The sequence below is a fragment of the Sabethes cyaneus genome, chromosome 1 (genome assembly GCF_943734655.1).
Source record: "Sabethes cyaneus chromosome 1, idSabCyanKW18_F2, whole genome shotgun sequence".
Taxonomy (NCBI): Eukaryota; Metazoa; Arthropoda; class Insecta; order Diptera; family Culicidae; genus Sabethes; species Sabethes cyaneus.
In genome coordinates, this window is record NC_071353.1 from 174,555,480 (window position 1) to 174,572,643 (window position 17,164).

The following is a 17,164-nucleotide window of genomic DNA, read 5'->3' on the forward strand; positions in this document are numbered from 1 at the left end:
AGTCTCATTGTTTACCAACGTGTCTTTTTTTGTTTTGTTCCTTTTTCATCTGATCGGGGTATATTTTGTCTTTTGGAATCATCATTATTGTTTTTTCTTCTGTGGTACGAGCTAGTAAAATAACAATTAGCTTCATACTTTTGCGGGGAGCAGCGATTGCGTATAATTCCTGCCAGTGGATAGTGCATTTCTGGATAGTCACCAGCATGAAGGAAATTACTAGCTACCGTTGAAAAATGAGTTGTAAAACTGGAATTGTAGATGATCTACTGCTTTTTGTCTTCACGTATTCTCGGGTTTCATTATGAATGATAATAGAATAGTTTTGTTTATAATAATATGCAAATATAACATGTATTTTATAATTTTCTTTAATTTCTTTTATTTTTCTTGCCATTTTTGAGTACATAAAATTTAATATCAATACTAATGACGAGTTTTTTCACCTTGTTGTGAGTGTGTCTGAATGTGTGTTTTTTATGCTTGCTTTTGGGTGTTTGCGTGAATGCGTGTTCTGTGACCCAGCGTGACTGTTTGTAAGACGTTTGTTTTTCTCATTCATCTTTCGTGTTCGTGTCAGTGTTCGTGTGTGCGTAAGATAAGATAGAAAAGAAAGGTTAAATTATCAGTTTACCATGTACTCGAACAATTCGTTATATCGAACCAATACACTTACACTAAACATTACCCTTTGGTTACTTCTTGTGTGTGTGTTTTGTTTTGCGCGTATTGTGTTACTGCCATCATGTCACATTCTCAGCGACTCTGCGTTGCCGTAATCAAATTGATGCAGCTTTTTAAACTGAATTAATGACTTTCGAATATTGGAAGGTGTGGCAAGCGGTAGCGAACGTACTGCGGATTGATTGTGCCTTTTTTTGCATCGCACCGCACTGTATTTCTGTACTGTGTTTGAGAGTTTGGTGTGCTGTTGTCGTGAACCCAAAGTAATGGCAATCTGCACCTGTCAAAGGAATGCCGTTCCGCGCTGTCAGCGGAATGTTGATTTTCTTCTACTTGTTACGCAATAATTAATGACATAAATGCATTGATAAATTACTTTTTCTTAACACATATATTCTGTATGCTTTTTTTGTTTTGAATAATTATATGAATATGTATCTAATCAATAAAATTTTGACTAAATGGAGAAAAATATTTTTGTTTAAGAGTAAAATTATCGTTCTTCGATCTCTTCAATTTAAATTTAGTATGCCTTGGTTTACTAATACTTTAAATTTACGCTCCTTGCGAATGCTTTCTATGACGATGAATTAATTTAGTGCAGTTTGTTTAGGTTTCTGCTGGTGCAGAAACAAGAGCAAACGATAGGAATTTTAAACAACTTTCCGCTGCCGAAGAATGTGCGTGCCTTTTGTCTTCCATTCAGTAAAGTTTCCGAACTAGTTAGTTGAGTTAGTTAAGCGCAATGAGATTGGTTGTTTAGGTTTTTTTGTTAAATTCTTCTTAAACTTAGCTCCATTAATAAGAATTTAGTTAAGAAAAATAATCACAAATATAAACACTGATATACAAGAGAGATAGAGAGAAAACCCACTGAAGTAAAATTTCACTACCAACATTATTATTAATTTTTTTGAGTACTTTTGCATTATTTTTGTAGACGACAAATTCGTTTAAATTCTGAATTCTTTTGTTTATAAACGAGTACGAGTGCCACGTAAAAGATTAGCTTAACACTAAAACATAACACTAAATCAATAGTAGAGAGCAGTACGGTACATTTGCCTTATCATTTTTTCTTGTTTTTCTTATTATTCCTCCTAGAAATATCGTTTCCTATCAATTAAAGTAAACCTCAAACAAGAACGAAAAATATAAAATTGAACAAATTCCAAACACGAGAAAAATTGCGAATAAACTGACTAGATTTGCGTTTTCGGTTATTCTTTTCGTTCGTTCGTTTGTTTTTTTCCAGTTTTTTTCCTGAACTTCGTTAACCGGCCCAACAAAGGATAGTGGTCATGGATTTTCCAACTCCACCGCTAAACTGTAGAGGAGAAAAGTGGGTGCAGGTTTTATTTGTTTTTCTCTTCCTCCTCTCGTTTTTCTTTCTTTGCATGCTGTCACTGAGCGATTCGAGCGATTCGAGTTATAAAGTACACAGTTAAAGAAGTGAGATTATACGGCTTTTGAATGCGCGTGATGAGTAATAAGAGAATATACCAAGAAAAAGGTGTTTGCTGGTTAGGTTGTGAGTTTAAAATTCAAAAATACATCGATAATTAGCGTTATTTTACCATTTGAGTAATGTTTTATATATCGATTAAATAAATTATCGTTAATAAATATATATATTTAATTATAAGAGTAATCGAAATGAACTTATTACACTTCCCTTTCTGTTTCTTCCTTACAAGTTACGCGTTGTTTATGATTTTTTGTTTGCTTTGTTTTTTTTTTGGTTGTTGCTTTGTTCATGCCATATTGAAACATTTAAGAATAAATTAGTATATAAATAAATAGGTTTTATTATTTAGATTAGTTGCAATTTTTAGTTACGATATCATTCAGTCTTCGCTGGGCGATGCGCGGCTTTTCTCTCTGTCTGTGTGTGTGTATGTGTGATGCGTTCTGGTTTCGGCAGCCAAAATTCTCGAACCGTGTAGCCGCTCAGGTCCCTTGGCTTTTCGCGCTGTTGCTTTCTTCAATTTGGCTAATATTTATTTAATATAGTGTACCATTCTAATACATTATTGCACATTTATACTTGTAATTTTTTGGGTTTGTTTGTTCATTAGGGTTTTTTTCTTTTTTTCTGTCGCGGTAAACATTGAGCGTTCCGTAAAATTCGCTAATTACAGTTTTGTTTTCTTCGTAGCAGGCCAAGGACCTAGGCGCGGCTGGTTGTTCGGCTGGGAATTTTCTGTCGGCCGCCGGAACGCATCCAAGTAGGCGCTGCCCGTCCCAGCGGAAACTAATAACAATGAATTTCTTAAGAGCTTTTTCTTGCATTAAATGATTCTGCTACGTTATGCTTCACCAGTAAGTCGACTTTTCGAGCTAAAGAGATGCTGATTTTGTTTTTTTACTAGTGTTTTAGGAAATATCAAATGGTTTGTTTTCTTCTATTTACAATATTTTTGAAATATTATTGCACCTTTCTGTTGTTTCACTTCGTCTTCGTATAATTTCTTTAATAATTTTTTTTATTATATATCCCATTGATTCGGTTGATATTACGTCTCTCTCTGTTCTACTAAACGCTTCTCGTTAAGAGTATGGAATGATATTTCCTTTCGGTCGGATTGGGTTTGTGCTACAAACCAAGGTGAAGATAAAAGTCAGTAACCTAACACAGAACACTACGGAGTTATGAAATTTTGGATGGAACAGGAAGTAGTGGAGAAGGGATTGGGAAAAAAGGATTCTGACAATATGTATGTGAGTGCTTGTAAATGGTTTTGCTCCTACTAAGTTTATTTCCACTTACTTCAAGTGTATTCACGTGGGGTCTTTCCTAGTCGTGCTGAATGTCGGTTTTTAAAGGGAAAAGTAAAAACTTAAAATTTTTCCCATTTTTAATTGGTTTTCGATTTGGTGTTGTTCGTCTTGAAGCTGACCTGCAGCACTCGGTTGCCGAGGGTGTAACCATTCAGAGATTGCACAGCAACGACTGCCTCGTCGTAGTTGGTCATCGTGACGAAACCGAATCCCTTGCACTTGTTCGTCTGTAGGTCCTTGATTACTTTGACGCTCTGGACTGCTCCGAACGGACCAAACAGTTGCCACAACACGTTTTCCTCCGTCTCCGGGGCCAGATTGTACACGAAGATACACCAGCCGGACCCGTTGATGGCGTTGGCCGATAGAACCGAAGTGCCGAGGTCGCCAGTCAGCGGCGAGTAGCGGCTGAAAGTAGAGGGAAGGCTGAAAAGGTTACGAGAGACGCGTGAGTTGAGCTGCGCTGTGTTTTTCCTTTCGGGTAAAATTGGACGGGAACTTGTTGCTAAGTAGGCACTGCTTTAAATGTCAATGAATGTATCTCGTCTACTCTCTGCTTGAATTTTAATTTTGATATTTTCACAAACTGTGTCATATTGTGTAGCGTTGCAGTGACTACCTATCTAACATTAATTTTTTTCAATTTTCCTGCCGGGATAGGGGATAAGCTGTCTGATCGAAAGCAAGTGTCAAGCAGTATCGAGAAAGCGACCGGCAACTCACCTGAAACGTCCACCTAGCGGATGGATCGGCCCCGGTGGGAATCGTCGTAGGTTCGGCGTCGGCGTTAGATACGCGGCCAGCGGTGGAATCGCTTTGTTGATGTTATTGCTCGGATTGTTGGCGAACTTGACCGTAATCGGTTCGGAAGCACCTTTCGGCGTGGTACCGTTCAGCTGCTGGATGGCCCGTTCCGCTTCGGAGCGCTGGTCGAAGCGGATGAAGCCGACCCCCTTCGATAGGCCGGTAATGTTGTCGCACAGGATGCGCGATGTGATTATTTGTCCGTATGGCTGGAACAGTGCCTCCAGATCCTGCTGGGTCATGCTCTTGGACAGCCCGGATACGTACAGGTTGGCGCCCTTGATGGCATCGGAGCTGGGCCGTGCGAACGACACCTTGATCGTCTTGTTCTGCAGTCTCAGCCCGTTGAATGTGTTTATTGCTTTTTCTGCGTCCTCCGGACGGTGATAGTTGACGAAGCCGTAACCGAGACTTTGTCCTGAAAACGTTAGCAAACAAAAATAAGTAACCTTCAAAAACGAAAACCTCGAATTCACTTAATCCTACTCACCGGTAACCTTATCCCTAATGAGCTTGCAGCTCTCGACGTCGCCGATGCTGGAGAACAGTGATTTGACCTCCTCCTGTGTCATCGTCTGTGGCAGATAGTTCACGATCAGATTCGTCTTGCTGTCCTCCTGGCCACTGCCGATCGAACCGGAGCGTCCGTTTTGCTGTACTGTCTCCAAACCGTTCGCCATCATAATTTATAGTCTGCTACACTGCTTCACCACTAATTACTGGATGGATCGGATCGTTATGACTGCTTGTCTAACAACTGCGGTGTAACGGCTAGCGCTAAACCACTATCAACTTTATTTTATTTTTACTTTTTTTTTGTAATTGCGTGCTATGCACCTTGCTGTAATCTAGCTATAGTTTCTGTAAGATTTTCGTCTCTATGCTCTGCAATATAAAGAAGATTCGAAGGATTTGTTGCTTGGTTTCACCTGGAAAATGGCGACTCGCACGCACGCCAGATTGCCACTGAAGCTGATGGAGCGACCAATAGAGAAGCTTCTATCAGACGGACAGCGTGCGAATCTCCGTGTGGCGGGGGCAGGTTTGCGTTGTCTAACAACAATTGGGTCTGGGTGACGAAAATGCGTTTAAATTTCACTCCTGGTTTGCGTTGGTTGTTTTATTGATTTTTTTCTTTCTATTAATTATTGTTGTTTGCTGTGTAGTGTTGCTGCACCGACGGCGACGACGATGGCGGCGACGAACGGCGGTAGCGGCTGCTTGCTTGCTCTAAGTGTTGTTGATTGTCGTTAATCTGACTCTTGATTTGCTGGGTTTTCGTTTATTTGCTTGCTAGGTGCAGTAGGTACGCGGTTCTCTACCGGCTTCCACGATTCGGATTATCACTGGACAGAAAGGAGGGGCGAGAGCTGGTCGGACAGTGTCGACTCGTACTGGGAAGTAGGTGGCTTTTTTGACGGTAACAAAGTGTTGAGATCCTGTCCTGTGGCGGACTTGAGAGTTTGCTTTGTTCTTCTCTGTTTTGCGGTGACGTTAATCGGTCTCACCAGGTGTCCAACCGGATGTGTGAAGGTTCGTGACTCTAGGCTGAATCCACGACTTGTTGTTGTTGAGTTTTGCTAATTTATTCTCTAAGTTTGGTTTTTTATATTGTAAATAGGAAGCAATTGATCCTTTTTATCTCGGTTTTTTTGCTATAAATATTGTATATTGTTTTTCCATGAATTTCTTATTTCTCTTGTATATATCTCGCGTTGTTGCCAAGGAAAGAGATCCAAATCCGAATATCTGCAAGGGAAAAATAGAATAGTTTTTATTTAATATCTGTTGTCGAGATTCAAACTGAAGGATATTTTTTGCAAATTAAACATTTTTTTCAGTTCTGAGGGAGGTTGATATTGATGTAATTCGTTTATCAAGCCAAAGTTCATCTTGATTAACATGAAAGGAGATAAAAAAGATATTGACAACTATCGTGGGATAACTTCGCTGTCTGCCGGATCGAAATGCTTTGAGGTCATACAGAACAAAGTGATTTTTGAAACGTGAAAGTAGGACTACTTTATGCCATCTCAACACGGATTTTTCCACCAGCGCTCTGTTGAGTCGACCCTTTGTAAGTTTACTTTCTTCTATATCAGCAAAATGTATGGTATTGTACAAATTGGTGCAATATACACTGGCACAGTGGACCAGTAGAGAGCGGACCATGAAATAATTTACGCCAAATTTTGACATCACGGCCTATCGGATAGACTCTGTGATTGACTGAAATCTTTCTTAACAAATCGTCTGCTGTACGTAAAGTTAGGATCGGCTGAGTCAACAACGTTCACTCCACAGTGCGGGGTTCCTTAAGGAAGTATCTTAGGACCACGTCTTTTTTTCAATGATGTCTCCTCGGTTCTTCCGAACAGCTGTCTGTTGATCTATGCGATCTATCCAGATGGTTTGAAGATCCAGATGGTGTCGACCAAATCAAGGATCTAGGCCTTCTGTTAGATTATCCACTGTCCTTGGAAACGCACTACTCATATATTGTGGGCCAAGCTAACCGTCAACTTGGTTTCATTTCGGAAGTCGCTTCTGACTTTTTCAATCCACTATGTTTTGGTGCATTGATTAGTGGCACAGTTTATTAGTAAGATCTATTTTCGAATTCATTCGGAGAATTAAGAACAAGTGCATCGGCAGGATCGAGAGGAGCTATGGAGAATGCCGAGAACATGTCGTGAAAATCATCATCGGAGACGCATATGCGTAGATCGGAAGAGAGGAATTGTTCTGTTCTGTCATTAGAAGACATAGCTTTCATCTGTCGATTAATGTAATGGACTGAGGCTTATAAATTTGGCTGCGGGCGGAGAGATGGCCTTCTGTAGCACCTACTTTCCACGTCTGGAAATTCGGAAGCACGCCTGGAGGCATTCAAATAAAGATTCTAGCTCTCAGATCGATCATGTCCTGATTGACGGTCGGCACAACGATGTACGGTCTTTTCGACTACGACTATTAACAAGTCGCGTGTAAGCTCCACGCAGGGTCGTCAAACGCGGCGAAGACTCGCACTGAGAGGACGCCCCGTTTCAACATCCAGCGGTTCACGGCAGATGATGTGGTAGCGGAGTATGCTAGAAAGCTTGGTCAACGAATCGCAGAACAGCAACAAGAACTGGATGGGCTGTGGAAGAACCTCCATGAGAGACGCTGAAAAATGGCGAGGCTACTGGAAAGGACGGTATTCCGGTTGAACTTTGTTAGGATCTGGGCGAAGAACGTGGGGGTCTCGCCACAACGGCTCAGATGTTTACCCTGCATCAATTGCCAGACAAGTTCGGGAGTACAACTTGCAGCCTCATAATCTGTTTGAGGACTTTTAGGCTGTGTAGGATTTAGTCGAACGAAATGTGCTGTGGCAGGTACTGCTAGAACATGTTTTTACCATGGGATAGAACTTAGTTGGAACATGGAGATGTTCCTACTGGATGGGGAACGGTATGAACCAGTGGAGGAATTCATATATTTTGATACGCTCGACATGTGACAACGATGAAACCACGAAGCAAAACGACGAATTTCAATGAACTACGTAGCCACGTAGCTGGAGTCATGTAGTTTGCAAATTTGCTCAAAACTGGGGCTCTACAAAACAATAATCCTCCTGGTGCCCCTTTACGAACATGAATCATGGACACGTCTGCAATCTATACTAGGTGGCAAAATGGAAATTGGAGTGTGACTTAGACGCATGAACCACAAGCTGGATCAAGTATTCAAATATACTTATATAGTGACGGTAGTATTATGTGGTTGGTTGCAGCGGGTTGGGTACGTTACCAGAGTGCCCGACTCGAGTTTTTTTTACCTAGCATCGCGGTTGCGGCCTCATCAACAGCCGTATCCGTCTTCGATGGTCGAAGCACTTAGCTCCACAAAGGACTTGTGGGTTGCCTAATTGTCTAATGTTTAATCGAGGATGACGACTTTGTTGGGACGAAGGTAGACCCGACGATGAGAAAGAAGCGTACTACGCATGATTGGAGGCAACGTACGACAGCTGCTCGTCACGGAACATCAAGATCGTCATCGGGGATATGAACGCCCAGTTCGGTAGGGAAGAAATGTATAGGCCGGTAGGACCCCATAGCCTGCACACCGACACAAACGATAACGGCCAACGATGTATAAACTTCGCAGCTTCCCGAGGCCTGGTGACCGGAAATACCTTTTTCCCACGCAAGGATATCCACAAAGCCACCTGGAGATCTCCTGACCAACGTACAATGAACCAAATTGACCACGTTCTCATAGAGGGCCAGTTTTGCTCTAACATCACGAACGTACGCTCCCGACGGGGTGCAGATATTGATTCTGACCATTACCTAGTAGCAGTACATGTGCGTTCAAAGCTGTCCACCGTATACCGGACACGTCAAAGCCGCTCTCCTCGGCTGAACATAAGGCAGCAAGATAACCCGCAAGCTGCCGAGAACTACGCGCGAGTACTGAATGAGGCACTGCTACAAACCTCCTCGTAGACGGTTGGGGCAGAATACGCTCGGCCATCGGAGAGGCACTAGGTATTGAGCCTCGGAGTACACAAAATGATTGGTTTGATGGGGAATACCAACAAGCGGTGGAGGAGAAAAAACATGCTTAGAAAAATTATCTAAGTATTGCCACTAGAGAGAACCTGGCCAAATACCGACGAGCTAGGCACCAGTTAACCACGATCCTGAGGAGGAAAAAGCGCCAAAAGGAGGACAGAGATCGTGAAGAATTAGAGCAACTATTCCGAGCTAATGACACGCGCAAGTTTTATGAGAAGGTGAACCAAACTCGGAAGGGCTACACACCGAAACCTGACATGTGTAGAGACGAGGGAGGGAATCTAATTACAAACGAGCGCGAGGTGGTAGACAGGTGGAAGCAGTTCTTCGATGAACACCTCAATGGCGAAGTCGCAGAAGTAGACGGAACGGAAATTAACCTAGGAGCGCCCTAGGAGGAAGATAGTAATGTCCTAGCACCTGATCTCCAAGAAGTCAAACGAGAAATCAGGCTGCTGAAGACCAATAAAGCCGCGGGGAAGGACCGCTTATCGGCAGAGCTTTATAAACATGGCGGAGAAACGCTAGCAAAGGCTCTACACTGGGTTATTTCGAAGATTTGGGAGGAGGAAAAGCTACCGGAGGGATGGATGGAAGGAGTGGCTTGTCCCATCTACAAAAAGGGTGATCGGCTAGACTGCTGCAACTATCGTGGTATTACGCTGGTAAACGCCGCCTACAAGGTACTCTCCCAGATCCTGTTACGCCGGCTGTCACCGATAGCACAATGTTTCGTAGGGAATTATCAGGCGGGTTTCATGGGGGCTCGCGCAACTACGGACCAAATTTTTACTATCCGACAGATCTTGCAGAAATGTCGGGAGTACAACGTGCCCACGCATCACATCTTTATTGATTTCAAAGCAGCATACGATACAGTCGATCGAGACAAGCTATGGCAGATAATGCACGAATACGGTTTTCCGGACAAACTGACGCGACTGAGCTACATTGGATCGAGTGATGTGTTTCGTACGCATCACTGGGACACTCTCGAGTCCCTTCGAGACGCTACGAGGGTTGAGACAAGGTGACGGTCTATCCTGCATGCTGTTCAACATCGCTCTTGAGAGGGTGATCCGACGTGCGGACATCGAATTTTTACCAAGAGTAGCCAACTTCTAGCCTTTGCAGATGACTTCGATATCATTGCCAGGAACTTTGCGACGGCGGAGGCAATCTACGCCAGACTGAAAGCAGAGTCTAGGAGAATTGGGCTAAAAATAAATGCGTCGAAGACCAAATACATGAAAGGAAGAGGTTCAAAGGAAACAAACGCGCGCCTCCCACTGACGGTAACCGTTGACGGCGACGAACTAGAAGTGGTAGAGGAGTTCGTGCATTTGGGATCGCTGGTGACCGCGGACAACAACACTAGTAAGGAGATCCAGCGGCGCATCCAAGCGGGAAATCGGGCCTACTTTACCCTTCGTAAAATGCTACGATCAGGAAGCATACGCCGCCGCACGAAGCTAACAGTGTACAAAACCATTATTAGACCGGTAGTTCTTTATGGACTTGAAGCCATGACGCTGCTTACGGAGGACATACGTGCCCTTGCCGTGTTTGAGCGGAAAGTGCTGCGGACGATATTTGGCGGAGTACAAACTGAAAGCGGAGAGTGGCGGAGGCGTATGAATCATGAGCTACAGGCACTGCTTGGGGAGACTCCCATCGTACATCTAGCGAAAGTTACGGTGGCAGGCTACGGTGGGCCGGACACGTCGTAAGGATGCCGGACGACAGTGCGACGAAAATAGTCCTCTTCAACAACCCCACCGGTACCAGGAACAGGGGGGCCCAACGTGCACGATGGCTCGACCAGGTCGAAAGCGATTTGCGACTTCTGAGATGACTAGGAAATTGGCGAGGAGTGGCCCAAGACCGAGTTGAATGGAGACGAGTGCTTGAAACAACACGAGCCACCCCGGCTCTAGGCTGAAGAAGAAGGGTTACTGTGATCGTGTTTTTGTCGTATCTGTCAAAAATAGGTTGTTTGAAATTAGGTGTTCATTCGGAGCCACTTGATTTATGAGAGTTTTGTCACGTTGGCTTTTGAAAATTTATTCGATCATATACCCTAAAAGCCTTGCGAATTTGAGACCGCAATCTTCAATTTCCTGATAATCTTGGTTACTCCCCACTTCCTCCATCCAAGCCAAAAATATCTGTAGTAAGCAAGTCTATCCTTGCCCAAATCTTCCAATATTTGTTAAAACTTTTTAATTTCCAAAATGAAAAGAAAGGCTTAGCCTCCTCTAGCCAATTTTCTCTCAATGAAGACAATTTGATCTCAAAGGTTCCAACTTCATCGTGTTTTGCAGATTTTTTTTACATAAGAATCACTTATCGCCTTGAGGTATTCTTTGCCGATCCCGAGATACAGTGTTTTGAAACAAGCAATCCCCCATTTTATATGTAAAACTAAGAGCAAAATAACTTTTTCTTGGAACAGTGATTCTCTACGCAATGTAAAAATACATTACCATATCAGTTTACACCAATTTAATAACGAATCAATGTCGGATTGTTGGGCAGAGCAGTCAACACTCGGAGCAACTACCCGATAGAACTTCAGATCGTCAGCAAACATATACTTGGACGACTTTATCGTGGAGCACAAGTCATTTACAAAAAGCATGAACGGTAGTGGACCCAGGTGGCTTTCTTGGGGCAGATCGGATCACACCGCAAATGGAAGGGATCTGGTTCCATTTACACGTACGACTGCAACGCGACTGGTGAGAAATGACTGTATCCACCGTGTTAACCATTCAGGAAATTCCAATTTTTCCAGCTTCGCTACCATCAAAGATTGTGGCACTCTCTATCAAAGGCCTTAGCAAAAACGATATAAACCGGCTCAATTTGCTGACGTTTTTCAAGCCCACTCGTCAGTGAACAAACATATGCCATCAAGTTGGTGATGTACCTTCGGGTACAGTGAATTATGGATAAGGCAAACTTCTCAGAATCGAAATACCGCGGTAGTTCCTAACGTCTTGAGTACTATCTGCTTTATGGACAGGTGTGACAGCAGCAGTTTTCCACACATTCGGGAAAGTCCTTTCGATATACATTGATTGAAAATTATCCTTGTAGGCAGGCTTGATTTGCTCTTTTTACTTTATTTTTGCTCTTTTGACTACAGCGCCTCAGCCAAACAGAATTCGAAAAAGTGATTTATAGGACAAGTGTAGAGTAGAGTTACTTATTATCTGCAATATTATTAAAGAAAGTATAGTTTATTCTTTTGTATTTATAGCGTTACAGAGCTGCAATGCCATTGGTAGCAAAATAGAGTGCTCTTTTGGCCACCAGCGGTCTATCAGCCCCATAGCGCCATAAATATAAAAGATAAAACTATACTTTCTTCAACAATATTGTAGATAATAATCAACTCTACAATCGGTCTTTGCTTCACTGTTTCGAATTTTGTTTGACTGGGACGCTGTAGTCAAAAGAGCAAAAATAAAGTAAAAAGAGCAAATCAAGCCTGCTTGCAGGAATCGCGAGTGTCGCAGCACAGTTTTTGAAAAGAAGCGGTGGCAGTAATCGAAAATTGAATGTTTATATGCATGCCTGCATAAAAAGTTAGTGGTCGTAGAAATAAAACACAGCACTATAAGCCAGCTTTTATTTCCCACAAAGATTTCTGAACCAGCAATTAATCGGGAAGCGGGAGGGACCATCAGAGCACTTGTTTGAAGCACTGTGCCTACGGAAAGTGAAACAGTCAACTTTCTAGGGTTAATCTTAGCCCGATTAACAACACATCGTGGATAATGAGTGGGCTCTTTTCCCCACCTGCTGGAGTCATTCTGCATTAAGACGGTTGTTGGCGCTTGCCCTACGTTGTGTATTTTGAAGAAAAAAAAAAGGAAACGACGACAGCCGGCAACAAACGTGTATAGCAGGCGGGAACGACGACAACCAGCGGCTGCTGGATAATAACCACCAAAAAGGGTGGTAGTGGATCGGAATTTTCACTTTTCTATGAATAGCACTGAAGTCACCGTATTAGGCACTATAACTTAGAGATTTATTTCAGGCTAAACGGGTCCAACTAATAACCAACTTCACAGGTAAGTATTGCAGAGTGGTAAGTATATTTGATAGCAGGATAACGAATACGCAAGTTTTGCGTTTACTCTTGTTACTGGTTCGATCTGGACTGACTATCGTCCGATCGCTACCGAAATTATTATGCGGTTGACGAGTTGCCAGAAGGGCTGCAAAACTGGTCAAAATGTACGCCCGTTAGCACCAATCTGCTACAGGATGCAATTCTACCGCCAGTGCGGTCGATTTTACTTCTAAGTCTCAACAACGGTTTATTCAACGATTGACTCTGGCGACTTAGCCCTTGGAAGGAGATTCTCTAAATTCCTGGTACGTGTAAGTGATGTTGCATATCGACCAATTCCCTTTTGGCCCTTCATACAAGAGTTGGGAAGCGTGACCAATCGTTGAATACGTACAACTATTTTGGACATGATAGGCTCATTGCTATGAACGGATGTTCTGCTAAGGCAGGTGGTAGTACCATATATTCATATATTCAGTAGAAAACTGAAGCAACAGTTGAAACGCCCTTTTCATTTGATGGGAACGCATTGCACTTTATGCTTTTAAAGTGCACCAAGAATTAGAGTTCCTTGATAAAAGTATTGTAGTATAAGCGTTACTTTTGCTTTTGGACAGATTTTTCTTGCATTCTTTTGTGTGTGAATATAAGGAAATAATGAAAATCAAAATGAACAAATGAATACAGACAGTTCAATTTTGTAGCATTACAGGTTATAAAACTGTATTGGAGATAACTGTTCAATCAGATTAAAATTCTGATTTCATACAAAATGTACCCAATTAGTAAAAAAAATCAAAGATGTCTATTTTGACGTTTCCTTGGAGCAAGAAAGCAATAGCTGGTTACACATCAAAACACACACTGGCAGCTTCGATTTGTTATTGCGTACTTACAAGCTTATAAACTATAGGTACTGGTTAGAAATAGAAAGGAATTGTTTGAATGTCGGTTGACCTTTGGCAAAGGGGTTTGCAGGCCAACACGCGGGCCAATCGAGATGATTTATTCATACGACCTCTCCGGCAAGTAGAAGGTTAATAAACAGTCGGTAGTAAAATGTCGCGGCTTGGTTTGTCCGGTCGATATTTTTGACTGGCGCTGCAGTCTGTATTCAGTCTCTAACAGGTGCCCGTTTAATAACTATTTGCGGAATTTGATAGTTTGATAATTTGATAATTAAAGTATGATTTAAACTCAATTACACATACGTAACTCTACAGTAAATTTTTTCATCATGGAAATAAAAAAAGGAATATCACAACATCATCAACAAGATAAGACAGTTAGCTACCAATAATAATTTTCAATTTGCATCTAAGGGGCACCAGCCCAGGACTATTGGCTACAGCACAGAGAAAGGAAAAACAATTTCGTTCCCGGGAAAACAGGCTACTAAAATTAACAACACTTTTCCGATGGTCGAGAAAAATCCCGGCCAAACTGCTCCGCCCTGCTTTTGATGTCAGCAATGCAAGCAAACCACAAGGATCGTCGCAATTACCGTCTTCTCCGTCAGCCTTTTTTTTTTATTGCTCTGTTTTTTATTTCTACCGTGGCAAGGCAAGGCATGCCTGGAGATTTCGCGATTTATGTGTGAAGAGTGACGATGCGCTTTTGAATGGGCTTTCGCTCTGCATTGGCTGGAATGGCCTGCTCAGATGGGAAAGAATGACCTATTTTCCGCTAAAGGGAGTGCCCTACTGGGTACAATTTGCTACAACTACCACTACTACTATTACTACTACTAATACTACTACCAATGCTATTGCTACTGATACAGGAGTACGAGTGAGTGACTGCACTACTGCCGGAAGCTGTAGAAGGGCATAAGGAATTTTCTTCCGGTGCAAAAACCGCACAAAATGGAGGATCATCTCGTATCAATTAGCGAGAGGCAGTCCTTGTCGCTGCTTTCAGATTTTTTTTCATAGAATGTAAACGTGTTGCTTGCAAATCAAGCGACACTTCCGTCGTTGAACATCGTCGTTAAATCAAGCAGCTATGCCCCAGGGCAACTTGTTTCAGATCCCCGCCAACCGTCGTCCGTTGCTTGCACATGCCTAGAGCGTCCTTGCCTGGCACGCGGAAATCATGTTTTTCATTCACTTTTTCCCCGGACTGTGTTTATGCATTGCACATACAAACACACACATGAACATATGGTGAAAAGGTGCCGCAAGGCAGCAGCAACGGTGGCAAAAATCGATATTACTCTGGAACTCCACCCGCGAGAAGCATTCAATGCAGGATGACATCCTAGCTGGCCTTTCGAGATATCCGGCTCGTACGACGGCCTGCTGGGACCAGTTTGCAAGTTTTCTCGTTCCGCCAAGTCTGAAGCCATTAAACACTTTACACTTTTTTTTTCTTCCCCTTAACTTGCTTTACCTTGAGCAAATTTCCATGCGAACTAATCGTTTGTCTTCGAGAAGTTTCTTACCGTTCGCCGAACCTTTTCTGCTTTTAAAGTGGTTGGCTAGGGGAAAAGCAGAACAGGTGAGAAACCGCTTTTCACACTCGGGCAGTGAGTGAACTGTACTGCCCGGGGCCGGGACGCACGACTATATAGGAGTGTTGATTGTGGAATCGCGTGAGCTGATGAATCGCTTAGGACCTGTATTTATTTTCGGTCCGTTTCGTTCTTTTCGAGGGTGGTCGCTTTTTCCTTGTGCACACCCAAGGCCAGCAAAGAAATAGTCGGTACCTACCCGAAATCGGTCACTAGTTTTGTTTTTATTTTGTTTTTTTTTTTGTTGGGTAGACTTTGTTAGGAGAATTATCGTGACTCCAATCGGTTCGGAAAGTTCGCTTTCACAAACGGAAATTAATTGTACGAGATTGGTATACCGGTCGGGGGTCCACTGACGGGATTGCTTTTCCACTGTTGATTGTTTCTATGCGATAAGAATTGGGTAATGGGTATTAAAGTAATGCATGAACAAATAGTATGAGGGAGCCGCCGAAGTGCAATAAACATTATTATTACAATTTTGTGTTTCTTGTTTATTTTCTACATTATTGCCAAGGAATAATTTATATTTTTTCTGTGAAACTGTAGTGAAGACTATGGCAAATCGATAGAAACAATACAATATGAACTGATTCTTTATAAGTCTATGTCTGATAGGTTACCCTTCACTACAGGATTATTTGTAACAGTTCTAGAGTTATTCCAAAAATGAAGAATTTGAAAAGAGTATAAAGGGGGCACGATCAAAACGACTAGGATAGTTATTCATCAAAAACTAAAGGCTTCGTTTTTCGCTGACCCGGACGGCACGGATTAATGCCAGGTCATTCTGTTTTTACGCATTTTCTGAATTTCACATCGACTTGCATCTCGCATCTAGAGCAGAAGCCTCAAGTTCATGTAATTTACACAGATTTGAAGGCCGCGTTTGATCGTATAGATCATCGAATACTTTTACGCAAACTTTCCAGACTTGGTGCATCGCAACATTTTGTAGAGTGGTTATATTCTTATTTAAGTGATCGTATGCTACGCGTGCAGCTCAATTCATGTCTCTCCTCCCCATTTACAAATAGATCAGGGGTGCCACAAGGCAGCAATATGGGCCCATTGCTTTTCTCGTTATATTTTACTGACGTTGCTTTACTTTTGGGCGATGGACGTAAGTTGATATACGCGGATGATTTGAAACTATATCTCGCTGTTCGATCCATTGAAGATTGCCAAAATTTGCAAAACTTGCTTGACACTTTCGTCAATTGGTGTCACAAGAACTGGCTCACCGTCAGCACGGCTAAATGTCAGATTAAGACCTTCCATCGAACCGTCAGCTCTAGATTGTTCGATTATAACATTGATGGCCAAGTACTTAAGAGATTTGAACATGTTAACGACCTGGGCGTCGTTCTCGATACCAAGCTATGTTTCAATCAGAATCGTTCGAATGTAATTTCAAAAGCAAACCGACAGCTCGGTTTGATAACAAAAATTGGTCGGGACTTTAAGGATCCGTACTGTTTAAAGGCCTTGTATTGTTCTCTGGTGAGACCAATATTGGAAAACGCTTGTCTAATCTGAATTCCTTATTAAATAGCCTGGTCATTGAGAATTGAACAAGTGCAGAAGAGATTTATTCGCATAGCACTACGTGTTCTTTCATGGCGTGATACTGTGAATCTTCCTTCGTATCCTGAACGATGCCGCCTTATCGGTCTAGACACTTTAGAACGACGACTTCTAAAAATTTAGTAGCAAAAAGCTATG

At 42.3% G+C, this 17,164-nt stretch overlaps 1 protein-coding gene across 1 annotated transcript; it reads right to left on the reverse strand.

The window, feature by feature from the left end:
* Positions 1-3,542: 3,542 nt before the first annotated feature.
* LOC128732872 (ELAV-like protein 2) lies at positions 3,543-4,952 on the reverse strand. The gene is made up of 3 exons (XM_053826293.1): positions 4,760-4,952; positions 4,189-4,687; positions 3,543-3,891 (listed from the first exon to the last, which is right to left on the reverse strand). Exons 1-3 carry the CDS (start codon positions 4,950-4,952, stop codon positions 3,543-3,545), a joined length of 1,041 nt encoding a protein of 346 aa, XP_053682268.1.
* Positions 4,953-17,164: the final 12,212 nt, after the last annotated feature.